The sequence below is a fragment of the Meriones unguiculatus genome, chromosome 6 (assembly GCF_030254825.1).
Source record: "Meriones unguiculatus strain TT.TT164.6M chromosome 6, Bangor_MerUng_6.1, whole genome shotgun sequence".
NCBI lineage: Eukaryota > Metazoa > Chordata > Mammalia > Rodentia > Muridae > Meriones > Meriones unguiculatus.
The window spans coordinates 44424321-44450391 of NC_083354.1; the positions used below are offsets into that span (position 1 = coordinate 44424321).

Consider the following 26071-nt stretch of genomic DNA (forward strand, 5'->3'; position numbering starts at 1 on the left):
ATGGGCCCTGTGCAAAGAACTTTAAAGGTGGTCATTGGGCCCCTGCCTGAGAGGGGAGAACTTTATTTTTCCCATCCAGCTTTGGGTCTGCTCTAGTCTTTCTTCTCTTTTGTAGGCCAAGGATCTTCTGAATAATTATCAGACTGGAGTCTTGGAAAACTCTCCCAAGATGGTACTTCTTTTCCACCTGATTGAAGAAAGTGTGAAGCTTGGGGACAAGATCCTTGTGTTTAGGTAAGAAGAGGGCTTGATGAATGCAGCATCTACAGAGAAAGTGTCTGGCTTTAGACCTACATTTGCTTTTCCCAAAGCACTTGTTGTTGGGGTTTCTTTGCACCCCAACACCCAACCTAGGTTCTTTCTCTTGCCCACAGAAAGGATTGGAAACTACGTTTTGACATTGGAGATCATATTCTAGATACTCAAGTCTGACTGTGGCCACGACCAAATCTGGCTACCTTTTGTTTATTTATTTTAAACATTTACTTATATATTTACTTTATTTTTGTTAAAAGTTTTGATTTTATTTTACTTTAAATTTGTGGTGCTGGGAGTTGACCCAGGGACCTCATGTATACTAGGCAAGCACTCTAGCATTGAGATCAGCAAATGCCTTTATGTGTTAATCTGTCTTGTCAGCCCACTTAGGTTTTTGAGACAGGGCTTATATAGCCAGGCTGGTTTGAATACCTGATTCTTCCACCTGCACTTGCTGAATGGTGGGATTGTAGGTGTGTGCCACCACCCCTGGGATTACTTTTCAAAATTTTGAGATAGAGTCTCACTAAGGTGCCTAGGCTGGTGTTGAATTTACTCTGAAGCCTACACTGGCCTTGAATTTGTCGTCCTCTTGCTTCAGCATTCTATGAAGGTGCAATTATCAAACCCAGCTAGTTTTTATATTAGTTTTGTAAAAAAAATACAAAGAATAAAAAGTATTTGTAGTCAGCCAGTTGTGGTGGCTTTTAGTTCCAGAACTTGGGGGAAAGAGGCAGGAGAACTCTGCGAGTCTAAGATAGCTCAGTCTACATAGTGAGTCCTTGGGCATCCAGGGCTATGTAGAGAAAACCTGCCTCAACAACAACAACAACAACAACAACAGAAAAACAAAAAGCAAAAACAAAAATAAACAAACAAAAAGACGATATGTGGTCAATGAAACCTGAAATGTTTTCTGTCTTGCTCGTTTCTGTCTTCCCTTCTGCCCTCTTAAAATAAGATTTTACATATAAGGCCAAGTAAGTGATGTGATTTTTGCCAGAGTCACACACTCAGTCTAGCTGGGGCTTGGAGTCTCATCAAGACCTGACTATATAGAAGGAAGCAGGCATGAAGTGGATTGTTTTTGACCACATTATGCCCCAAGGACCCTGGTTTGGGGTCCTCAGATGAGGGCTTCCACATGTAAAAGTCTGTAGTGATTCAGACTTGTCCCCCTGATTTTCATACTTCTTTTCAAGAGCCCAGATCTCTAACTGTTTTGAAAGCAGTCAAATGGATCTGTCTCTACAGTAAGATACTTAAGACAATGGCCCACTGTTAGACTCATTTGTATCACCGTGTAGTTACTACTGAATATTACTAAGCATTAAGTTAAACCCTAGAATTTTCAAGGAGAGATTAAGGAATTAGAGAAATTTTTGTTCGTTTACATTGGTTGGTTGTTTTTCTGTTCTGTTTTGTTTTTGTGGGTTGGTAGTAAGAAGTATATGACTGACTCCTCCTACCTATGATGCGCTAGAAAGAATCTTCTTGCTTGTTCTTAGTAGAGTTCCATCTTACAGGGAGTAGTCTGGGGGAACTCCATTTGGAAGGTTGCGCAGGGGTGTAAGAACAAGGATCCTTGGGACTTGGGAGCCATCTGAATTTTTTTTCCCTTTCAGCCAGAGTCTTTCTACATTGGCTCTCATCGAGGAGTTCCTAGGGAAACGAGACATTCCCTGTCTGCCTGGTGCTGAGGGCCAAGGAACACAGAAGTGGGTTCGAAATGTCAGCTACTTCCGTGAGTTTATTGCTGCTTTATTTCTGGAGTCTTGGCAAGATCTATTTAAGGGTTTCCTTTCTTTCTCTCTCTTTTTTTTTTCTCTTCTTCAACTCCATTTTTCTTCAAGTATTTAGAAATATGCGATTAGCCAAGAAATAGGAAGATACTGAGAAGCAGCTTTTAAGAAAGAGTCTTTGCTAGGGCTGGAGAGAATGGCTCCAGTGCTGGGATCAAAGGCATGTGTAACCATGGCAGGTTCAAGCTGGGTTTGAGAAGGGCAGAGTCGCTATGTAGGGGTGGCTGGAGGAGTCTTCTAGGAAAGATGAAAATTTGAATGTTTCAAACCACTGTGGCCTATTGACATCCAGTTTAGAGTGAGCATAACCTAGATCATACTTTCTCTGTGGGGGAGCTAAATACTTCCAAAAGGATGAAAAGTTTAGAGTGTGTATGTGGGAGGGGAAATGCTTTTTTCAGATATGTAATTTATAGGTATACATAGTCATTTATACATTATATCTATAATACTAATATTTTATGGAAGACATGGTGTGATTGAGAAATGATATCTAAAAGGATTCCTTAAATGAGTGGTAATATAAAATTAAAGTTGAGAAATATTGACCTGATCCTGTTGACATTTGGGCCAGACTTACCTGACCTGTCTATTGTAGGATAGTCAGTAATATAATATCTGTTTTTCTGTTTGTTTTACAACTTAATGTCAGTAGCATCTTCAATTTTGAGAACTAAAAATGCCTTCAGTCATTGCCAGATTGTTCCCTAGAGGTAGGAGGGTGAAGAAATAACCCTTTTAGAATCACTGGCCTAAAGAAATGATTTAGAGAAATGGAAATACAGAGTTTGTATTTTCTATATGATTCCCCAATGAGACATCAGTGAACTGTGCTTCAGTATTACAAACTCAGGTTGAAAAGTAGACTAGTGTCCTGATTGAGAGCACTGGAACCAGGCAACTAAACCCAGGCTTCCTGGAACTGAATTTCTACTCATTTCCCCATCTGGTATCTCATAGCCTTGGTTTGTCCTTAACCCAACTGACGGATGTTGTCCCTCTCCTCTTACTTATGCCTCTTACTTTCAGCTTCATATGCTGAAAGTGATGATTTCTTCAACTTGTAAATTTTATCTTTTTGTTCTTAATGAACGATACTGTTTTGTTTTGAAACAGGATCTCACTATATAGCCGTTGTTTGCCTGAAACTCACTATGTAGACTAGGCTGACCTCGAATTCTTGTTAGGGATCAATCTGCCTCTGCCTCTCAAGTGCTTTGATTAAAGTTGTGCATCACCACACCTGACTTCCAGTCTTTTTGTTTTGTGTGTGTGTGTGTGTGTGTGTGTGTGTGTGTGTGTGATGTGCAAGTTCTTAGTATCAAGAGCTTTAAAAAAAAATACGTAGCAATGTCTTGCTGGTTCTGGTGGCGCATACATATAAACGCAGCATTTAGAGGCTGAGGTAAGATGATTGTGAGGTGAAAGCTTGCCTGCACTATCTAGTGACACTGTTTAAAAAGAAAACAAAACCGTTTCAAGGAAGAGGAGCAGTAGAAGAGTGTTGTCTGTATCAGAACACAAAATCCTTCAGGTTCCTACTCTCACTTGGAGTCTCAGATAAAGGCAAATGGTATCCTGAGTCAGTATTTTCTAAGTTCCGTAGTTGAATCTGATGCAGTCTTAAGTCTAGAAACCTTAGCCTTGATTCACTAGAGGGGAAAAAAGTGTATTTTAAAGGTGTTTTTTGGTTTTCAGTTTTTCAAGACAGGGTTTCTTTGTATAGTCCTGGCTGGCCTTGAATTCAGAGATCCTCCTGCCTCCGCCTTCTCAGTGGTGGCATTAAAGGTGTGCCCCACCACTGCCCAGTTGTATTTCACAGTTTTGTGTTATTTACATATGAGAGTTACATGAGTACAGTTTCATAGTGCTGATTTGAGGACTCATCATAGACCCATCCATGGTGTGACCAGAGGTTAGTTCTGAGCCCTATAGTATGTTTGTCTGTTTTAAAAACACATTTGCAGGATTGGAAATCTGGCCCCGTGGCTAAGAGCTCATGCTACTCTTGCAGAGGGTCAGAATTCAGATCCTAGAATCCATGTTCAGCAGGTCACAAACATTTATAGCTCTAGTTTCAAGGGAATCGAATACCTGTGGCTTCTGCTGGCACCTGCATTCATATACATATACCCCCACACAGACACAAAAACATATATACAATTAAAAATTAAAAATGAGGGGGCTGGAGAGATGGCTCAGAGATTAAGAGCGCCAGCTACTCTTCCAAAGGTCCTGGGTTCAATTCCCAGCAACCACATGGTGGCTCACAACCATCTAAAATGAGATCTGCTGCCCTCTTCTGGCGTGCAGGTGTAAATGCAAACACACATTGTATACATAATAAATAAAGAAATCTTTAAAAAAAATTTTTTTAAATGAATCTTTTTTTAAAAACCCCAAACATTTTCACAGTGACTTTGCTGATTTTCTCTGCCCTCATCTGTTCAATTTTGGTTTTCTTTCTTCCTAGGGCTAGATGGTAGCACCCCTGCCTTTGAGAGGGAGCGGCTTATTAATCAGTTCAATGATCCCAGCAACCTCACCACCTGGCTGTTCCTTCTCTCTACAAGGTGAGTTCATGCAATTTGCCACCTGGGCAGGTACCACAAAGGCTCATCTAAGTCTGAGAAGAGATCTACTCAGGTTTGTAATTTTGTTTCTTTTAGGTCAGAAAGGGGACCCCAGGAAAAGTTGTTAGGAAGGTAGTCATTACAGTGTTACAAAGTTCTTTGAGACTTTCATTAATAATTGCCACAATTTGACTTCCTCTCAGAGTGCTCTGGGCAAGGAGTGCTTTACTTCATAATGTGATCAATGTAAATAAAAATGCTTTAAAAAGAAAACCCCTAGTTCCAGCTATCAGGAGGTGGGAGGATTTTGAGTTCAAGGATACCCTGAGCTCTGTCAGTGAGCCCTGCCTCAAAACAAACCCAAACAAAAAATAAATTTTAAGTGTAGTGTAACTGCAAAAGGCTGCTGTTTTCTGTATCATGACAAGTACCTTAAAGGCTTTGTAGCTTTCTGCCAACGTAATGTTCAACAGTGTATTGGTTCTTTTTTGTTTGTTTGAAAAGGTTCTGATGTAGCTCTAGCTGGTTGTTAGCTTCTGATCTTCCTGCTCCTCTTGCCCATATATTGGGATCATAGGCTTGTCCACCACTCCCAGTATATAGGAGTTTTTTCATTCCTTTTAGTTATTAAAGTGGATACTAGAAACATTTTATGTACATATATTTCTGCTCACTAAGGCACAGCGCTCTGGAGCTAAACTTTTAGAAGAGATGGAGAGCTGTAGACATTGTCATATTGGACATTAAGGCACACTTCTCAATGCTTGAAGAGCAAACGTCGTGATTATCAGGACAACAAAATTTTTGAGTTTATTGTGCTTAAGGCAAGGAGTGTTGCTGCAGTAGGAGTCACAGCAGGCAAACTTAACTAGAAAACCATCTTTAAGACTAAGGGCTCTATGGTTGTTGGCTTATGTTTTCAAGGGCCGGATGCTTGGGTGTGAATCTGATTGGTGCCAATCGAGTGGTGGTATTTGATGCTTCCTGGAACCCTTGCCATGATGCCCAGGCAGTATGTCGGGTATATCGTTATGGCCAGAAAAAGCCCTGTTACATCTATCGCCTTGTGGCTGATTATACTCTTGAAAAGAAGATTTATGACCGGCAGATTTCCAAGCAGGGCATGTCAGGTGGGCCATTTTCCAGGCTATTTCAGATATACTTCTTAAAAAATATATACTTATTTATTACTTTTGTTTAATGTGCATTGATGTTTTATCTGCATGTATGTATGTGTGAGGATGCTGATCCCCTGAAACTAGAGTTATAGACAGTTGTGAGCCGCCATGTGGGTGCTGGGACTTGAACCCGGGTCCTCTGAAAGAGCAGTCAGTGGTCCCATCTCTCCAGTCCCCAGATAAACATTTTTTTTTTTACGAATTATTTATTTATATTACATATATGAGTGTTCTTTCTATAGGTCACTTGCATTCCAAAATAGGGCATCAAATGTCAATATAGATGGTTGTGAGCTACCATGTGGTTTCTGGGAATTGAACTCAGAACCTTTGGAAGAGCAGACAGTCCTCTTAACTACTGTGCCTTCTCTCTAGCCCCTGGATACACATCTATACAAGCTGCTATCCTATAAGGGATCAGGGATGTGATCTTTGACTGATATATGTAGAAAACTTTTCCTTACTTTCAGTTAAGCCACTTTCTCTCTGCTGGCCTTTGTAGTAGTGTTTTCAGTCTTCTTTGACATGTGCAGACTTTGTTCTTATCTTTTTCCGTCTAGATCGTGTAGTAGATGATCTAAATCCAATGCTGAACTTCACCCGGAAGGAAGTGGAAAACCTGTTGCACTTTGTTGAGAAGGAGCCAGCTCCCCAAACATCTTTGGATGTAAAGGGGATTAAGGAATCAGTCTTGCAGCTTGCCTGTCTGAAGTACCCTCACCTCATCACCAAGGTAAGAATCTAATATAGGTGAAGACCTTGGTATGACAGATTCAGTGAGTGAAGACTTGTTTGCCAAACCTGCTTTCTTCTGAGGTGGTATTTAATGCACAAAACAGTCCAGTCTTCGGAGTGTTGAGCTTAGTCAGCCATGCCCAGTCTCCTGTGAATCTCCCTAACAGAAGGAGGGGCAGTGTGCTGAATGCAGTTTAATTTTCTGAACTCTCGGTGCTTTTGGTGGGGAATATATATATAAACTTCTGCATTTGAAAATGGTACTAGGTTAGAGTTGTAACTCATTTTTTTTTAAGTTTACTTTTAGTTATGTGTGTGTCTGTGTGGGTGTGTGCTTATGCAGGGAGGTACCTGTGGAGCCCAGAGTTGTTGGGTCCCTCTGGAGCTGGAGTTACAGGCTGTTGTGAGCTGCCCAACATGGGTTCTGAGGACTGAACTTGGGTCCTCCACAAGAGTAGTATGTGCTCTTAACTCTAGGCCAGAGCCATCTCTCCAGCCACTTTTTAATTTTTGAAATTAACTTCTATATGTGTGTATGTGTTTACAAATGTATGAACTCATGCACCCACCATGGCATGCATATGGAGGTCACGGAGCAACTTTGTAAAGTCTATTCATTCCTTCTTCTGTGTGCATTTTGGTCACCAGGATACATCTCACCAGCCAGCAAACTACACTATTGACAGAACCTGCTTGTTTGCCTATAAGCAGGTTTTTTGTCAGTGTCGGAGACAACCAACTTCTTCTTGGTTCCAAAATAAGGCTCACTGTATATCATTGTATTTGCACAAAGACTCGTAATTAAACTCAAATCCCCTGTGTCTCCAGGAGCCTTTTGAGCACGAGTCATTGCTCCTCAACCGAAAGGATCACAAGCTGACCAAAGCTGAGAAGAAAGCAGCAAAGAAAAGCTATGAGGAGGACAAGCGCACATCAGTGCCCTATACCCGCCCATCGTATGCGCAGTATTATCCTGCCAGCGACCAGAGCCTGACCAGCATCCCTGCCTTCAGTCAGAGGAACTGGTGAGTTGCTGAAGGAAGAGAGTCTGGCTGGTCTAGACCCAATTTCCTTTCTTTCAGTTCCTTTTTCGATCAAAGGGAGAATCTCTCTATAGCCCGTTCTTTAGCTGCTATAGAAAAGAAGGTCCTGCTCTAGGGTCAGGTGTCAAAGCACCTTAGCTGTACTAGTTCTCTTAACTGCTCTAGTTTTGACTTTGTTGGCTGGAGAAATGAGCTGCTGATTTTGCTGCTCTAAAGAGCCCCTCTGATAGAAAGATATAAACTGTTTGTCTTTTCGGGCCAGCTTTGAGTCACATAGGAATGTATACACCAATCCAGCAGGGTGTTTTCCTCATATGTCAAGACCAAAGACCTCACAAAGCTTATTGACAGGTAGGGCTGGGAGATGTTCAGCAGAGAGAGTACTCTATATGCAAGCCTGAGGACTTGAGTTCAATCCCTGGAAGCTACATGTAAGTGAGAGGGGAAAACTGACCCTACATAAGGCCTTCCTATGACTCAAACACACATATACAGCAAATACTTGTATAGAAAATAATAATTTTTTTTCCTTCATTATTCATTGAAAATTTACTGTGTTTAGTGCATTCACCCATGGCCCAGCAGAGTGCATTTAAGTACAAAGAATCGGTGAAGCCATTCTAAGTCAAGTGTAAGAATACTCTTTTGAGTCAGGGCACCAGGTGTTCAAACTGTCGTGAGGTAGGAAATACCAACAAATATATTCTTAAAAGCTCAACAAAAGGAAGTTTCTTTACAAATCCTCAATCCGAAGAGCAAATGTGGTGGTGTATGCTGGTAATCCCAGCACTTAGGATGTAGAGGCAAGAGAGGAAGGAAGGGCTGGAAGAACAGACAAACACGCAGATGGAGGGAGGAGAAAGATGGTAGGTAGGTAGGTGGCTAGATGGATGACTGACTGCATGGACATATCTTGATTTTGAAGCAGTAGTAGCTTTATCGCATACCATCATCTAGTTGAAAGGAAGGTGAACCAGGAAAAATGCACTGTTGGCCAGGTGACATTTTATTAGTAAGAGATGCACAGCCAGTTCTCTCTCTGGCTGTAATACCATGCCATTGCTGTGTCATTTAGAAGTCTGGTTTTGTGCAAGGGCTTTGGTTGCTGCTGCTTTTGTGTGGTGGTCATAACTAGAGGGATACTGTAGAGACTGACCAAACAGGAGCCAGGAAAAGCATCATAAAAAATTATTTGGAAAAGAGAGGGGCATCTGTGTAACTTCCTGAGGTTTGAGATATGTGTGTGAAAGAATTAGAGAGGAGTAGAGATGCCGGATGTTGGCATAGATGGTCCCTGGTGTTACCTGAACATGTGGCATCACATAGGTGAGTCAGGGTAGATTCTGCCCTGCATATTTCAACTTAAAAAATGTCAAGAATTTGCCCTTTTATATTTTTTATCATCTTCTCTTCCCTGTAGATCTGATGTAGATGGTCCAGTTTCTAGAGAAGAAGATGGTATCTTCTATCTCTGAAAGACATTGCTTCACTAACATCTGACTGCTTATCCTTGGACTTCCTTTCTGCTGTGATATCTCAGTCATGCCTCTATCTCCTTTAGAATTGACTAGTCTCTGCATGTTCTTCCAATGCTTCTCTCAACAGTAGCTAAGGGCACAGGGCATGACAGTCTCCAGCAGTTCCGTGGCTGTTCTACCCAACTCTAAATGTGCTGTCTTCTTCTTGCAGGCAGCCAACACTGAAGGGTGATGAAAAGCCTGTGGCCAGTGTTCGTCCTGTACAGTCTACCCCCATCCCCATGATGCCCCGGCATGTCCCACTCGGCGGCAGTGTAAGCGCTGCCTCCAGCACAAATCCATCCATGAATTTCCCCATCAACTACTTGCAGCGGGCAGGAGTCCTTGTGCAGAAAGTGGTCACTACGACAGGTTGGGAATTCCTACTTTCTATTCTGGAGCTGTTGTCTGCCTGCCTGCCTGCCTGTCTTATCTGTCTCTTTAAATTAACCCCTCCTCCTCTTTATTTATTTATTTTTTTTATGTGTATGGATGTTTTGCTTGCATGTATGTAACTGCACCACGTGCCTACCTGGTGCCTGCAGAGGTCAGAAGAATATGTTGGATCCCGTGGAACTGAGGTTACAGACGATCGTGAGCTGCTGTATGGGTGCTAGGAACCAATGGGTCCTCTGCAATAACAGCAGGTGCTCTTCACCATTTATTTTGTGTTCATGTGTGTGCCACAGTGCTCATGTGGGCCCTGGGGATCAAACTCAGGTTGTCAGGTTTGACAACAAAGCACTTTTGTTCACCAAGCCATCTTACTAGCTTAGTGCTGTCTTTTGTAACCTGATTTTGTTCATTCAGGATGTGTTCATTAAACACCTTTTGTGTAGACCTTACCATATTTGGCACTATAGGTAAAAATGAAGATTCCCTGATCTTGAAGAATTTGCCTCCTGGTAAAATCTGGTAAAATCTCTCTCTCTCTCTCTCTCTCTCTCTCTCTCTCTTTTTCTCCCTCCCCTTCTCTAATGGGTTTCTCTGTGTAATTCTGGATGTTCTGCATCGCCTGGTGAAATATCTTAATATAATATATGACTTGGGTTTTTGCTGTTGTTATAATTGCTTTAGAATGGTGGTGAGTGGAATTTTATGAATACTGTAGGGATTCTGGAAATGTTACTGGAATGTGGGTTTGGACTTCCAAGGTTTTCAGAGAGATGAATGTGCTGAGCTCTGCCTAAATGTTTGCAGGGTCAGCTGGGTATAAAAGGGCCAGCCTACAGAGTTAGGAGACCTGAACTGTCATCTGCTTTTTTTTCTGTTAGTTTGCTGTAGATTGAACATGGTAGGCCAGGGGACAATGGAGGGAGGTGGACATTTCTGCTGAGCCCTGAAGTTAGTTCTGAGATTCAGAGTAAGTGGGAAGGAAAGCATTTACTGAGTTTACTCTTCATCTTGCGTTTTGGAAGTGTCCATGCTATATACATTTTGATGAAAACATCTTAATTGATTTTTCTAAGAATGAAAGCAATTTATGACATTAACAATTTTGAAATAAATTAAACAAAATCCTTGATAATCTTATTTCTCAACTAAATTTAATTTGTTTTGTTTTTGTTTTTTTTTTTCCCCAAGACAAGGTTTCTCTGCCTTCACTGTCCTAGACTCACTTTGTAGACTAGGCTGGCCTTGAACTCACAGAGATCCGCCGGCCTCTGTCCCCCAGAGTGCCTGGCTCTCAATAGTAAAAATACTCCTGTCCTTTCAGGAGTTGTGGGACAAGCCAGCAAGAAAGATGAGACCACTTTTGGAGCTTAAAATGATGTGGAACAAACACATGCAAATAGTTCATGGGGAAGAAAAATAGAAACAATCATTCAAACTGATTTTTTTTTTTTTTTTTTTTGTAAACTAAAACCCTATGAATTTTTAATTAAAGCAAAGGAAATAGATCAAGGAGAGGACCAGATTTCTAAGCAGTTTTGATTTTCATAGTATTCTTTGATGAGACAGTTGTGAAAGGTTCTACTTGTTTTGCTGTTTGATTCTAGCTGTACAGATAGGCTGTGGGATAGGACCTGGGGTGGATGTGAGACTTAAAATTTCCTTCTTTCCTTCAGTCAAGCCCTTGTCATCTAAATGCAACATCTGTTTTTCACTAGATATTGTTATTCCTGGACTCAACAGCTCCACAGATGTTCAGGCGAGAATCAATGCTGGTGAGAGCATCCATATCATCCGGGGGACGAAAGGTGAGAACCTAGCCAAGGGCTTTTGGGAGTGCTTGGCTGAGAACCCGAATAAAGACTTACAGTTGAGTTAGAGAGGGCATAGGCATCATCCCAGAGCTTTGCAGTGGAGAGAAACGTAAGAAGATGGCATTTCTGTGAGCTGACACTGAACTAGATAACTGTTAGTGGCTTAAAAGAAAGTAATTGCAGGGTCTCATGTTTCTGTATCTTTTGCTTTTATGGGAAATCTTTGAATGAATATGCATAAAGAGACCAGAAACTGAGGGAAAGAGTTGTGGAGTGGGTTGTAAGCCAACATGTGTACTGTTGTGTGGTATTAGCTTAGGGTGATATTCCTAAGCTAGGCAATGGATACTGTACATGAATTAGTACAGGTGGGTAAAAAGCCCAATATGATATCATGCATAGTGACACATGCCTATAGTCCCAGCACTTGCAGATCTGTTAGTTCGAGCCCAGATCTATATAGTGAGTTCCAGGACAGCTGGAGCTACATAGTGAGACTCTGTCTCGAAAACAAACAAACAACCCCCCCCAAAATAAAACAGTAATCAGAGAGAGAGAGAGAGCTTGGTATGCTTCTGGTATCCTTACAGAGGAAGATGAGATCACTGAAATGAAAATCATGGCCTAAATAGTGCTAAGATACAAACAACTGAGCTTGTTTCCATAGTAGTGTTTTTTGTTTGTTATGTTTTTTTGGGTTTTTTTTGTGGGTATTTTGAGACAGGGTCTCCTAGAACTCACTATGTAGAGTAGGATGGCCTTGAACTCACAGAGGTCCACGTGCATCACCACACCTAGCCTCATAGTAGTCTGTAACTAAGTTCCATCCCTGCAAACTACTGCTAGAGGCTTTATGTTTAGGAGGAATTTTGTCCTAGCCTACATTGGATCGTACCTTAGACTTAGAGGAAAGGGACCACAAAGTACACAGACAGACACAGATGACTACCTAGTCTTATTTGGGCTTCTCTCAGTGTAGGGCCTTTTAACTAAGTTCTCCTTAGAGCTGGGACTAGCAGACTGAGCTGTGTATGGCATATCTAGCCTTCCAGTGCTACACCTGAAATCTAAGGCATATTTTACACTTTTAATTATTGGAAAAAAAGGAGAAATCAACAATAATATATTGTGATGTGGAAATTGTACGAAATTCACATTTATTTTTCCAAGATAACTTTATTTGAAGAAAATTGGTAATACAGGTTTAAAAAGGAGGTGTAAGGCTAGAGAGGTGACTCAGCAGGTGAAAGCACACAACAGCGCACCTGAGTTTCTCCTGGGTCCCACATGATAAAAGAGCCAAACTGACTTCCACAAGTTGTTCTTACACAGACAATAAATAAATATAATAAGAGGATTTATTTTGGGGCTGGAGAGATGGCTTAGAAGTTAAGAGCACTGGCTGTTCTTCCAAAGGGCCTGAGTTCAATTCTCAGCAACAACATGGTGGCTTGCAACCATCTATAATGAGATCCGGTGCCCTCTCCTGGCATGCAGGTATATATGCAGATGGAGCACATGTATACATAAAATAAATCTTTTAAAAAAGTTTTTGCTTTATGTGTGTGGGTGCTTTGCCTGCATATGTGTTTGTCTGTACACCACATATGTACACATGGTGTCAGAAGAGGGCATCATATCTCCTGGAACTGGAAAAAAAAAACAAGGCAGGTTAGTGCCATTTCGGAATAGGGTACAGATCTTGAATTCTCCCAGCTGAGCAATAGAAGATACTGAAGCAGTCAGGGTCCGTTTTCTAGACCAAGAAGAGGACCCAGAGCAGAGTGCCCTGGAACACAAAGCTTGTTTTTCACAGGTCCTTCTTCCATTGCTCTGGTACTTTCTGGAGTAATTACCTACTTTTTTTTTTTTTTTTTTTTTAGAGATTAAGCTCCATGAGACAGTTCTCTTTCTATCTTAAGTATCCAAATATTAAAACTACTTGGTATGTGGTAGTTTAGCAATTGATTTTTATGGACTAGATGAATCATTATGAATCCAGACTTTAGTTATCCTCCCTTATTGCAGGAGTCCTGTGGAGGTGGGGGTGAGATCTAATTTTATAGTCTTTCTAGCCCATGGAGTTTGTCAGGGCTGGCTGTATTCCATGGAGGCTCCTGACAGTCTGTTTCATATCTCCTAGGGACATACATCCGCACTAGTGATGGCCGCATCTTTGCTGTCCGGGCGACTGGCAAACCAAAGGCCCCTGAAGATGGTCGGATGGCTGCCTCAGGTGTGGCAGCCTTTCACTTTCTATTGACTGCACAGCATCTGTTTGGTTTATTTATAATTAATGTTCTTTTTGAATAAATAACGTGTAAGATTTATAATTTAGAAGATGAAAAAGGGATGAAGTGATGAAAAGCAGGTTTTCTTTCCTCCTTCTCCCAGTCAGCTATTGGTTCTCCCTAGAGGTTCTTCTCTTCTTTGTTGCTATAAAGATGCTCTCTACATGCTGAAGGGTTGTGTGTGCACACAAAGGTATAATCGTGCATTTTAAATAGATCGGGGTTTTTGCATTTTTAAAATAATGCTAATGTAGTATACTATATTCCCCTTTTCACGCACTAGTGATAGTCCGTTTTTATCCTTTGGTTTAGATATGCCTCAATGAAAATTTGCTATTGATTTACATTTATGGGACACAGCCTAGAAATAGGAATTTTGAGCTGTGTGGTGGTGGCACATTCCTTTAATCCTAGCACCCAGCAGGCAGAAGCAGGTGGATCTTTGAGTTTGAGGCCAGCTTGGTCTGCAGAGCTAGTTCTAACACAGCCAGGGATACACAGAGAAACTCTGCCTCAGGAAACTGAAGAAAAAAAATGTGGGGTTTTTGGTCAAGGCTATATCCATGGCAAATGAACAATGTTAAGGATTCTTACCAAGTTCTCCTTAATAGAAGTGTTTTTATGTATTATTCCACTGAGATGGAAGAGCTAGACTGTCCTAACTTCGATGGTTTAGCCTTCACTTGTGGGTTGGAAGAAGGAGACTATTGAGTGTATTCCCTGCACCTAAATCCAAGGTAATGTCACAGTATTTAAGTTTTATCCAGATTTTCTAGTTGTGACTCCAAATTGTCACTCATAGCTACATTTTGTTTTTTCTTAAACTTGCATTTGTATTTTTTTATTCCCTGGTTAGAAAAAAAAATTTGACTAGTTTTAAGAAAAATTTCCAGCTGGGCATGGTGGTACATACTTTTCTTTGCTTCCAGACAGGATTTCTTTGTGTAGCCCTGACCTGGAATCTGTTCTGCCCACCAGGCTTCTGCCTCCCAAGGTCTGGGATTAAAGGCATCAAATGCCGCCATCCAGCAGTGGTGCACACTTTTAATCCCAGTATTCAGAAAGCAGAGGCAGGCAGGTTTCTGTGAGTTTGAGGCCAGCCTGGTCTACAAAGTGAGCCCAAGATAGCTAAGGCTACACAGAGAAACCCTGTCTTGGAAAAGAAAAACAAAAACAAAAAAAGATTTCTGTGTTTCAGACTGGGGAAGGTTGACTGGATGGTGTTTAAATATCAAATACTGGGAATTTAGGGGCTTAATTACAAGTTTTATACTTAATAGACTTGTTATTCCCTTAATCCTTCTTTTTTCCTTTTCCATTCTGGTTTCAGTTACCTATATTTTATCTCCAGGTTCCCAGGGGCCTTCTCTTGCATCCACAAGCAATGGCAGACACAGTGCCTCTTCACCCAAAGCCCCTGACCCCGAGGGGCTGGCCAGGCCCGTCTCTCCTGACAGCCCAGAAATCATCAGTGAACTCCAGCAGTATGCAGACGTGGCCGCTGCTCGGGAATCCCATCAGAACTCCCCAAGCATCAGTGCTGCCCTGCCTGGCCCCCCGGCCCAACTCATGGACAGTAGCACCATTCCTGGGACAGCTCTTGGAACTGAGCCATGCCTTGGGGGTCATTGCCTCAATAGTTCTCTCTTGGTGACTGGCCAGCCCAGTGGTGGCAGGCACCCAGTGCTGGACTTAAGGGGCCACAAGCGAAAGTTGGCCACTCCATCTGCCACCCAGGAGTCAGTCCGTCGGCGGTCTAGGAAGGGCCATTTGCCAGCCCCCGTGCAGCCCTATGAACACGGGTATCCAGTCTCTGGCGGGTTTGCCATGCCACCCGTCTCCTTAAATCATAACCTCACCACCCCTTTCACCTCCCAGGCTGGGGAGAATTCCCTGTTTATGGGCAGTAGCCCCTCCTACTACCAGCTGTCCAATTTGCTGGCAGATGCCCGCCTGGTGTTCCCAGTGACTACTGACCCTCTGGTGCCAGCAGGCCCTGTCAGTTCCTCTTCCACGGCTACCTCAGTCACTGCCAGCAACCCCTCCTTCATGCTCAACCCCTCTGTGCCAGGGATACTACCCAGCTATTCACTCCCATTCTCACAGCCACTCCTGTCCGAGCCGAGGATGTTTGCGCCTTTTCCTTCCCCTGTCTTGCCCAGCAACCTTTCGAGGGGCATGACTGTCTACCCAGGCTACCCAGGTAGACTGTCCCCACATTCAGGCTACCCGGCTGGTGGCCTCCTCCGGTCCCAGGTGCCTCCATTTGACTCCCATGAGGTTGCGGAGGTGGGATTCAGCTCCAATGACGATGAGGATAAAGATGATGATGTGATAGAGGTCACTGGGAAATAGCTAGGAAGCCCCTCCCCACCTCACTTGGGGCCCTAGCAGGTTGCCCACCAAACTGGAAGGCAGAGAACCTGGTCTTTCTCAAAATAGGGTACTTGGCAGGAGGGAAAAGAAGACAAAGGAGGGTGATTGGCCATAATGGCACACACTATTGCTGTTTATTAGAGGAAAAGGAAAAGAAACAAACAAAAGACCCCAGAAACTCCAACAGAGCCCGTAATAGTGGGAAATCAGGGACCGAAAACAGGAGGCCTGCCTCTTCCTTCCTGCCTTTCGTATCTGTCTGCTTATATGCCCACCTGAGTGTAGACGCTCAAGCCCATTCTGCCTATGAGAATATCTTTCCCAAGAAGTCTGCCTTACTGACTTTCTTAGTTTGGCCAGGGGAATGGGAGAAGAGTGAAGGAGATGAGGGTGGGCATGGGGCGCAGACTAAGATCCCATGTGAAGTGGTGTCTTTATATGAGATTGGAAGGAAGCAGACTGGGCTGTGCGTGCGTGTGCGCGTGCGTGGGTGTGGGTGTGTGCGTGGTGTGTGTATATGTGTGTGTGTCTGTGAGAGAGCGCACATGTATGTAGCAGAACAAGAATGAAGGTTGGGGGGGAGGTAAGAGGTAAACTAAAAAGAATTTATCTTTTTTGAAGTGTAAATCAGAGTGGTGGTTTATGGCTACTAAGTTGAACATCAAAGTGAGTCCAGGAGAAGAGCCATGAAAATCACAGCTTCCTTCTAGTTAGGTTACGAGAAGGCCGAGCTAACTCAAGTCCCTAGTCCCACATTTGTTTTTAACTTGCGGAAATCATGAGAAAGCGAGCATTTTCAGTCTCTTATCTTTCTACAGTGGCCATCTCTGAACAGGCGTCCCTTTCTCCATGGGCTAGAAGTGCGCTGCAGTATGAGGGTGACGAAGTGTGTTGTGGCTAGAGAAGACATGTTCCACCAGGACAGAACAAGGCCCTTAGGCTGCCTGTCCTGGTGGCCTTTCCTCTACTTTCCCTCCCCATTAGAGAGCTCTACCTTAACTTATTTCTTATGGGCAATTATTTATTATTTCATTTGGGGGCAGGGGTGGTGGGGGGAGGTTATAAGGAAGATAGGGGATAGTGAAGGAAGTGCTAAGATATTCCAGACCTCCTAGCTGCTGGTTTAAAAAAAAAGAAGAAGAAGGGTCCCAGATGGACAGTGAATTAATTGACCAGGGAAAGAAAAAATTAGAATTCACCAGGAACTAGACTAAAACAACTATGTTGTGGGGTAGTGTCTTCTCAGGAAAATCAGAGAGCACTGAGACTGCCTAGTTGCGGGTGCTGAGACTCATTCCGTAGAAACTGACACTTGGGATCATGGACTTTGCTACTGGGAAGTGAGTAACCTCCACCTTTGGAACTATTGTCCTCTGTGATGCCAGTTCTCTGCTGAATAGTGAAGCTGTGGATAGGTAGCTGCTGGGTTGAGGTAATATCATATGATCAGTGTGAGCCTGGTTTCTGGTGCCTCCATCTTCTCTGAAAGATCATGGGGGAGCCCTTCCTCTGTAGGAGTCTTAAGTCTGGCTTTTGTTTTAAAAGAACACAAATATATGAGTCATTCTGGTCTCCCTCTCCTTGTTCCAAATGCCAGGATAGGGGTATCTAGTGCTAAAACATGAACACTGGCTATTTTATTGCTGTATACTGTGTCTTGTAGCCATTTGACCCCCAAATTTTTCCACACAGTTCTTTCTGATGAATAGCTCCTGTCTGGCTTTACTTCCTTCCCTTGGGCTCCACCATGATTGGCCAACTGCTAGATTTGACTCCTAGTTCAAGAAATACCTTAACCTCCTGCTACTCTTGACTAGCAACTTCCAATCGTTGGGGGGAAAGAAGGGAGCTTAAAGGCAGACACTGTGGGATTGTCCTGAAGAGACAAGGTGATAGATGGCTGATGGAGTGTGTGTACTGTCCAGAAACACCAAAAGTGGAACTTGAGCTTTTTTTTTCTTTCTCTGTTTTCATATTAACCCTGTCAGACACTTAACTCTTCTACTCATAGAAGCCTTAGATCTACAATTTAGCTATGCAAATAACTTTAAGAACATAAAAATAGCAGTTCCAATAGTCAAGACACTTAATTGGAGTGGGCTCTTAGGTTGAGGCTGGTGCAGTAGAAGTGAGCTAGTCCAGATCCTATAATTTACAGAACACCCTCAAAACTTGGGTTATATGGATGCCTCTCACACCTTAGAACACTGAGCTCCCAGAGTTGTCTGTCTCCTGTGTGTGTGTATGTATCTGTATGTGTTACATGGATGCCTCTCACACCTTGGAACACTGAGCTCCCAGAGTTGTCTGTCTCCTGTGTGTATGTATGTTAGATGGTATGTGTGTGTTACATGGATGCCTCTCAGACCTTAGAACACTGAGCTCCCAGAGTTGTGTGTCTGTATGTATGTCCTGTTATCAAGGGAAAGGGGTGTTTTCTGTGTTTATATATATGAAATTACTAGAAATCATTTCAGTAGGGAACTGAAACCAGTCAGTTTTTAAGCTGTCAGGAAGTAAATGGGTATTCTGAGAGGTAGCATGTGTGTGCTTTATACTCTGTCATTCCAGAGCTTGGAATTCACTTAAGCATAGCAACAGCCATAACTCTGAGCAGGTCTCTGGCTAAAGAAGGCTTTTGTGGTAATGTGCAGCTTCTGTTGTGTAGGGTGGGAGTGAGATCACGGGAGATTGAACTGCTTATTAGTTCCGTGGGCTTTGGCATCCCTCCATATTCCCAAACAAACCTACAAATGGGCTTTTCAGGAGGGCTAGTAGCGAAATGTGTATGCACACCAACCAGGAGTATGTGATGAGCAAAGCAGGAAACTTACCAATTATATTCTACTTAGACTGGAAACACGTGGTGGTAGGTGGGTGTGCCAACTTACGCTTGTAATCCTAGCCCTCACGGAGCTGAGGCAGGTTGGTATGTACATGGTGAGACCCTGGGGAAAGGCAAAGATCTGGCTCACATATTTTTCTCTCGCTATTTGTCTTTCATAGAATGTTTTTAAGGGTCTCTCAAGTCCAATCACTGGGGTGTATTCTAAACTCTTACTATCTGGAACACTACTAAATTACGCAAGATGACACTGAAAATACTTGATTCCCTTTTCTTAGTCCTTTGTCCTCTGTAGGGATGGAGTAGGAGTTATTCAAGAAAGGAAGTAACCATGTTAGGTCAGATCCTTCTTGATGGTTTATCTCTGAAGTCCTCACCCCCTTGAGTTATGCTACTTCAGTATCTGGATTGTTTTCTGGTTTAAAGATAATGTGTCTGGCCCTTGGAATTCCTTTTCTAGGAATTTATGTGTGGATTATATATTTGTGACTTACAACTAAAAATGAAGTTTCCTACTCTGGGAGCATGGAGCAAAGAGCCGGGGTATGTTTTGCTGAGGAGTTGAAACAAAACATCCATATAGACGGGACTGCTGGTGCAGTCAGTATCTTAGTCTGATGTTCATTGCTATGCGACCGAGTCCTCACCTCTCATGGCGGAAGGTTTGGTTTGGTTTGGTTTGGTTTGGTTTTGCGGGGGGGGGGGGGGGGGTTGGAGCTTTACATTCCTTATTCCTAGATAGTCCACCTGCTTCCCACTCCCCTTTGGTTTCTACATGACCAGTTCTTCTGAGCCATGGCTTTCTGTGCATTCAACTAGGTTGCTCTTTCCCCACTGTTCCTGCTGAAAGAATTCGCCCTCTGCCAGAGGATGACTTTCTAGCTCCTCTGCTGACTAGTTCCTGGGAAATTGGCACCTTAAGGTCAATCTGAAAAATGCTGAGCTGCCCATTGCTCACCTTCAGACTGTTTTCCTTTCCACTGACCGACTCTTCTGCCCCTGTGTATTCAAATTGCTGTAATCCCTCAATGTCTGTTCTGTGTCACTAGCTTGGCTCTAGGCCTTTTATGAATGTCGAGTCCTATAATGATGAACTAAGCAGGCAGCATCCACCCTCTTTGCTTTTCAGGGACCCAAGTCTGCGCCTTTCCCCTGCCACGAGCCTGTTTGCTTTAGTCATCTAATGTGCTGGGGAGAGATAGCCAGGTGGGCTGCGTAATCCTACAATGTAGAGGGCTAAAGGAAGTTTGGGCACTCTCTGCAACCACTACTAGGATGATATTCAGATGAGAGGGGACCTCATACTGTGACCTGACCCAGGACCCTCCCTGGAAGAGAGCTCAGCCCAGGTGTGTTTGAGTGAGTGTGTGTATGTGTTTGCATGTGTGTGCTCATGTGCACTGTGGTGTAAAATGACTGTTATCTGGTTGTGTAACTCAGGCTGGGGACTCACCAGAAGAATCCCTCAAGCCTGCCCAAAACAGGTTTTATTTTCTTTGTACCCTCTTCAGAGGGATCAGAGAGAGGGTCCAGGTGGGTTAAAGGGGTTGCAATGGATAACCACTAAGGCCACACTGCTGCCAGAGGAGTTGGGGGAGGGGGGAAGGGAGATGAGGTTGCCCCAAGGCCCTGGTACCTGGCTTTAGTTTTCTGTCTTCTTTCCTCAGGACACCCCTGAGGCCTGGGACCTGTGCCTGGCTTAGAGGACCATCTGCGGCTGGGTGTTCCAGCTGCTGGTGTGATCATGGGCTTCCCTCCTCTCTCAGCAGGGCAGGCACTTCTGCCCCAGAGACTGGGCAACTGGCTGTTTCTATGACGTATTTATTTTTACTTGTGTTTCATGTCACTTTTTTAAAAAAGCAAACAGAACAATTGTAAGTCAGTATAACTGCCTATCAGTTTTCTTTATTTCTCCTTTTGTAAAATAAAATTTAAACTGAAGATGTTTGGTCGAGAAATTTTATGGACAGCAGCTTAGCTGGGTGGTAATGAAGCAAATATAGCAGAATAATGGCGCTTGGACAGCACATGGAGGTAGGACAGCAGGCTCCTTTCAGAGTCTGTTGACCGTGTCATCACTGGGCTTTTCCTGCTTTCGCTCACCTGAAGAGGGTTGAGTACTCTCTGCTACTGCCTAATTTCCAGGCTCTAGGTAGAGCAATGAAGCTGACTTGGAGTTGTTGAATCCAGTTAGTCCTCAGCTGTGGGACATCCTGTAGAGGCCGCCCTTTCTAGGCTGGATAGCTGGAGATTGAACCAGCTTCCGTCATTCAGATGGTGGGCCGGGCAGTTGTGGGGAGCATTTTACACTGCATGGATAGTCTCTGGCTGAGTTAGGGGCCTCTTTCAGGGTTTGGAATGGGAGAGAAGGGGAAGAAATGGACAATTCCTCCTAATCTGGTAAGTTTAAGAGGAAGAGCCCTGGCGGAATATTGTCTGTCAATTTACATAGAACTAAAGCACCTCAGTTGGTGATTTGGGGGAAAGCAAGCCTGGCCTTACACTAAGGGAATGCTATTTAGTGAGAGATGTCTGAGAATAGAAGGTGAGCAGGCCGTAGACCTGTTAGGTGTAAGAAGGGCCTTGCAAAGGAGTCTGCTGCCCCCTAATGGCCACTTGATAGCTGGCATTGTTGGAAGCGCTGGGAGATGAAGGTTACTGGGCTGATCCCCATTTGCAGGCTAAGTCTCCTACAATACAGGGCTGAAACTCCAAAGCACACCTTTAACACCGATACCCGGTTCTGGAGTTCCCAACCAGGCTAAAGGAAGTGAGCAGAGAGAACAAGATGAGGAAAGTGTCTCCTGACCATGATTTCCTGAGAGAGACTAATCTATGTCTGAGAAACAGAATTAACCCTGCACCCTGTGTCTCAAGAGCCATATCTGCCTGGAGCAGCCAATCATTACTGTCATTGATGTTCACAAGTAAAACAGCTATAATGACCCTCCTGCTGGCCCTACCCTCAAGACTTTTGAATAGCCAGCTGCCCATTCTGCTAGACTGTCCAGAGCACTGGAACAGACTTCCTCTTGTGGTTGAGGACCTACCCCATGGCTGCTGGCTTTTTCCAAAGTCGTCTTTCTAATGTACTCTTTGCGGTGATCATCTTTCCAAATAGCAATCTCATCAGAAACACCAAGATAGTCCTTGACCCAGCCTGTCTTGCAGCAAAATTTATGAACAGCCAAGTTTACAAGCATAGTAACCTTCCTCACCTCCACCATAAATCTGGGTGTCTCAGGAGGGGCCCCTAGCACATTGCTTTGAGGTTTATAGGCCATCAGATACTAGCTCAAGATGACCCTGTATTGAAGGCGCTCACACTCCGTGTGGTTATAGTAAACGTGGTGTATATAACCTAGGTTTTATTAAACCAGTAGGAACTCCAACAGCAGCATGCAGGGCCCGAAGACAGAAGCTTGGGAGAGAGGCATTCCCTGAGTAGATATACTTCCCGGAGGCCAGGGCTCTCGTTTGGTTCTCTAAGCGTCTGCAGCCCCCGCCCTTGTAGGAATTAATAAAAGTTGGATGGAGGAATGGTCACGCCTATGGTCACTGATTTTGCGCTCTCCAGAGGTTGTCAAGAGCCTCTGTGTTAAGCCCCAGACTGGGATTCAGCTTCCTCAGCTGTAAGACGTGAGCAAGCGGCAAGACCCTGCTGGGTCCGCAGACCTTTCATGAAGCCTCAGTAAGAGAAGGTGGCAAAGAGTAAGAGTGGTTCAGTTGCTAAGAGGCCGACATTGCCGTACTACGCACAAATGCTAACCAGTCCAGTCCTGACTTCCTGGGCTTCTAGGGCCGCCAAACAAGCTGTCTTTCCCCGGTGCTTGGAGCCTGACGTCAGCGCGGTGCTTCCCCTCCCTCCCCGTCGGCCCGGATACCGTGCGGGTCCTGGTTCTTGCTTGGTCACCTTCAGGAGTTCTGCTTTGTCGGAAGTAGGAATGTGTGTTGTGGGCGCCCTCCCAGCCAGGTGTATGCGTGGGGGCGGGAGGAAGCGTGCACGTAACCAAGGAGACGGGGCGGGGCGGGCCTCCGCCCTCCGAGTCCGGGGCGCAGGCGCCCACAGCCACGGTCACGTCCCGCCGCGGGAGGGGCGGAGCCTCCGGGAGTGAGGGCCGAGCGCGCGCGCAGGCTCCACGGCCGAGCCGCATCTTCCTCAAGCGCCCGTCCGCGTCCGCGGGGCCGCCGCTGCGGTAAGGGCGGGGCCGGGGGCCGGGCGTTCGGGTTGGGGGGTTCGGCCCCGGGCTCCCCGCACCCGCTCCCGTCCGGGTCTCGCGGCTTGAGCCGCTCTCAGCCCCGCGTCTGGCCCGCAGCTGCTCGGGCCTGGCTGCCGGGCCTGACAGCGACGGTGAGGCGGTCCTGACCCCTCGGTGCGGGGTGCAGGCACGCCCCGGGTCAGTGGGACTGTGGGGAGAGCGGGCAGGCCTCAGCTCTCAGGTCCGCTTCCCGGGGCCGCGCACCCCGGCGGCGACTGCAAACTTTAGCGCCTCCGAAGTTGCTGAGGTGCGTGAGGCCGCGAGGCGAGCGGGGGACTGGAAGCCGCCGGCTCGGAGCGGGGCCCCTCCGCGGCTTCTAGCGCCCAAGTTTGCCGGCGCAGGTCCCTTTAAGGGCCCGGCCCTCCGCGGGGCGCACGTGAGCGGCCTCAGGAAGCCTGCGCCGAGCCACAACTCCGACGCTTGCGGGCCAAGGAAGCATCTGCCCCTGCCCGGACCTCTGACGTTAGTGGAAACTGAGGCCCAAGAGAGTGCACACGCGGCCCAAGGTCAGCAGCAGGGGCTGTGTTGATGCCAAGTGTGGTAGTTGGGCCCAGTGGAGGTTCCAGGCGTGACGCCGTGAGGCTTGATTTGGCCTGATTTCCCCGCGGGATCTGAGGGTGGGTCCGCTCGTTTGTAGATGGTCCGTGGGCTGTCCCTGAAAAGGGGTTGCTCAGGACCTGGTGCCCTGCTTTGCTTACTGCCTGTGTCCAGGGCTGGGATGACTGTTCCTTTCTGCCCCTAGCGTTGGAGTACCGGAGCCCTGCTGTACTGGATGCTATGAGTTGCTAAAAGTGAGCCTGGCTTTTTAGGTGAGCCTCTTCATCCCTGTCTTTGCCTTTCTCTATTAGGTGTAGGAAAATTTGCCTTACTTCTCCTTCCTAGGCTGACCAAATCTCTGAGAGTGGGCAGAAACATATCCCCTCTTTTCAGAGCAGGCTGGGAAGTGGACGAGAAAGATTGGGACTCAACTTCCCTTACAACAGAAGCATGTGGCAATGCTTGTCCACTCCCAAGGCAGGCTGTGGCCTAGATGTTGACAGCTTTCGCCTTGAGTTCAGCAAGGTCCAACATGGATGAAATACCTTTTTGGAAGCCAGAGGAGAGAAAAACTGGCAGTGGACTGGAGTCAGACTATTTGGGTTCCTGTTGCCCATGTTTGGGTCCAGGTGGCCCAGTGTAATACCTGTGTGACCTTGAGCAGGTATCTTGACCTCCAACCACTTACTTCCTACCTACCTTATTGGATTGTTGTGAGGATAAGTGAAGTAGCTGAGTTTTGACATTCAGACAGTAGTACCTAGGATATATTAAGTATGAGTGGAAGATTTGTTATCAGCATTATCAGAGAAGAGAATGGAACTAACTGGAGGCAGGATGAGTAGGGCAGAAAATGCAAACAGAAAAGATAATGAAGCTTATAGGCAGGAGTACAAGAAGCATGAGGAGACCAGTGGGAGGCACCTCAGTGTCCTGACACCAGAGTTCAGAAACATTTTTGGCTTCTTTGTAAGGCCAGTTCTGTGTGTATCTTACACTCAGAGCCTTCATATGTGCATAGAGCTAAGTTTTCTGTAGGGATAAAGCATTGCTTTTCCAGCTCCAAAACCTTTTACTTTTTAAATAGGAATTTAATTTTTTTTTTATGTGTATGGGTGTTTTACCTGCAGATAAGTCTGTGTGTCACTTGCATGCCTGAAGCCTGTGGAGACTAGAAAAGGGTGTTGGATCCTTTGGATCTAGAGTTACAGGCAGTTGTTAGCCACCATGTAGGTGCTTGGAATTGAACCTGAGTCCTCTGGAAGAGCAGTCAGTGTTGTTAACTGCTGAACCATCTTCCCAGCCCCTAACGCTATGTGTGTAGTGTGTACAGGTCAGAGAATAACTTAAGGGAGTTGGTTATCGCCTTTCTTTTTTGGGGTGGGGAGGGGATACAAAGATATTTATGAGTCCATTCTTACTGGATAGGATATTCTAAAGACTTGTAAGAAAATTTGAGTGTTATGGAAACATTACAGTATCCATGGGGATCAAGCAGATGACACAAACGCGTAAATTAATGAAAAGGCAAGAATGGTTGGTCCTAGAAATGACTTGCAGAACACTTGCCCTGTTTCTTAGATTTTAAAATGCACACAAATAAACAAATACAAGAATATCCAACCACAAGTAACAACTATTTTATGATTCAGGCTAGAAGTGGCCTACCACACCCTTTGTAGGCATCAATTGCCCAGAGCAGACAGGATATTGTAACAGCGGTAGAAAGACCTCCAGATACTCAAAGCCTTGGTCAAGCTCCATAATGAGCTGCATTGGTGAGCCTCCATGGAGACTAGAGACTTTTCCCCCTTGCTCTTATTGTGCCAGCTCTCTCCTTACACCATGTGGGTTCTGGGGATTGAACTTAGGTTGTTAGGCTTAGCAGCACGCACCCTGCAATCTCACTGACCCTTAAGTATGAATTTTAAGTAACTAGAGCAGGAATGTTTCCCTGGTAATGTTCATGTTTCTCTTTCTTTTTAATCGTTCTTCTGTGTGTTGTGATCCCTCAAATGAAGCCCTCTGTAAGAGTCTGCCTAGAATGTTTCACACTGGCTTCTGTGTTGATCCTGGGTTCATTCCTGTAGATTTTCTCTGTCTCTTAGAGGTAACTCTGACTTTTCCCTCTCTTGTGTTTCTACTTCTAACAGCCTTTTCTTCTTATTTCTTTGTTTCTAGTCTTTGTGGGCTGGCAAAAGTGGAATGAAGCTTATTAGCATTGGTGGTTCAAGTTTTGGAACCAGGTTGGACTTTGTTCTGGCCTCTTAGGCTGTTTTGATCTGGTCTCCTGTAGTTCTGAATAGTTACACTGCTGGGAAGTGAGGTCCTCACAGACCAGATAGCTCCACAAAGAAAAAAGAAACAGAAAAGAGAAGTATTCCCATGAAATTTTCTTCTTCTGGCCCATTTTTTTCCTGGGTTTTTGTTCCTTATGGTATGCTGTTTGT

At 44.7% G+C, this 26071-nt stretch overlaps 2 protein-coding genes across 6 annotated transcripts in view; both read left to right on the plus strand.

Moving 5' to 3' along the window:
* The window catches only part of Rad54l2 (RAD54 like 2), a 99450-nt gene extending 78684 nt beyond the window's left edge, over positions 1 to 20766 (plus strand). For 3 of the 4 annotated variants that reach the window (XM_060385346.1, XM_060385347.1, XM_060385348.1), the window contains 10 exons: positions 116 to 234; positions 1884 to 2002; positions 4534 to 4633; positions 5558 to 5763; positions 6372 to 6544; positions 7375 to 7571; positions 9279 to 9478; positions 11218 to 11307; positions 13457 to 13549; positions 14935 to 20766. In XM_060385346.1, the coding sequence (XP_060241329.1) occupies positions 116 to 234; positions 1884 to 2002; positions 4534 to 4633; positions 5558 to 5763; positions 6372 to 6544; positions 7375 to 7571; positions 9279 to 9478; positions 11218 to 11307; positions 13457 to 13549; positions 14935 to 15959 (2322 nt within the window). In that variant the 3' untranslated portion in view covers positions 15960 to 20766. The remainder of the gene's footprint in view (positions 1 to 115; positions 235 to 1883; positions 2003 to 4533; positions 4634 to 5557; positions 5764 to 6371; positions 6545 to 7374; positions 7572 to 9278; positions 9479 to 11217; positions 11308 to 13456; positions 13550 to 14934) is intronic. The other variant, XM_021657037.2, reaches the window with a different exon arrangement.
* Positions 20767 to 22864: 2098 nt separating this feature from the next.
* Positions 22865 to 26071, plus strand: part of Tex264 (testis expressed 264, ER-phagy receptor) — a 28845-nt gene continuing 25638 nt past the window's right edge. The window contains exons 1-2 of one of the 2 annotated variants that reach the window (XM_021657030.2): positions 22865 to 23021; positions 23827 to 23893. The gene's annotated coding sequence lies outside the window, so the exon portion shown is untranslated. Of the gene's footprint in view, positions 23022 to 23042; positions 23591 to 23826; positions 23894 to 26071 lie in introns of those variants that run through there. The other variant, XM_021657032.2, reaches the window with a different exon arrangement.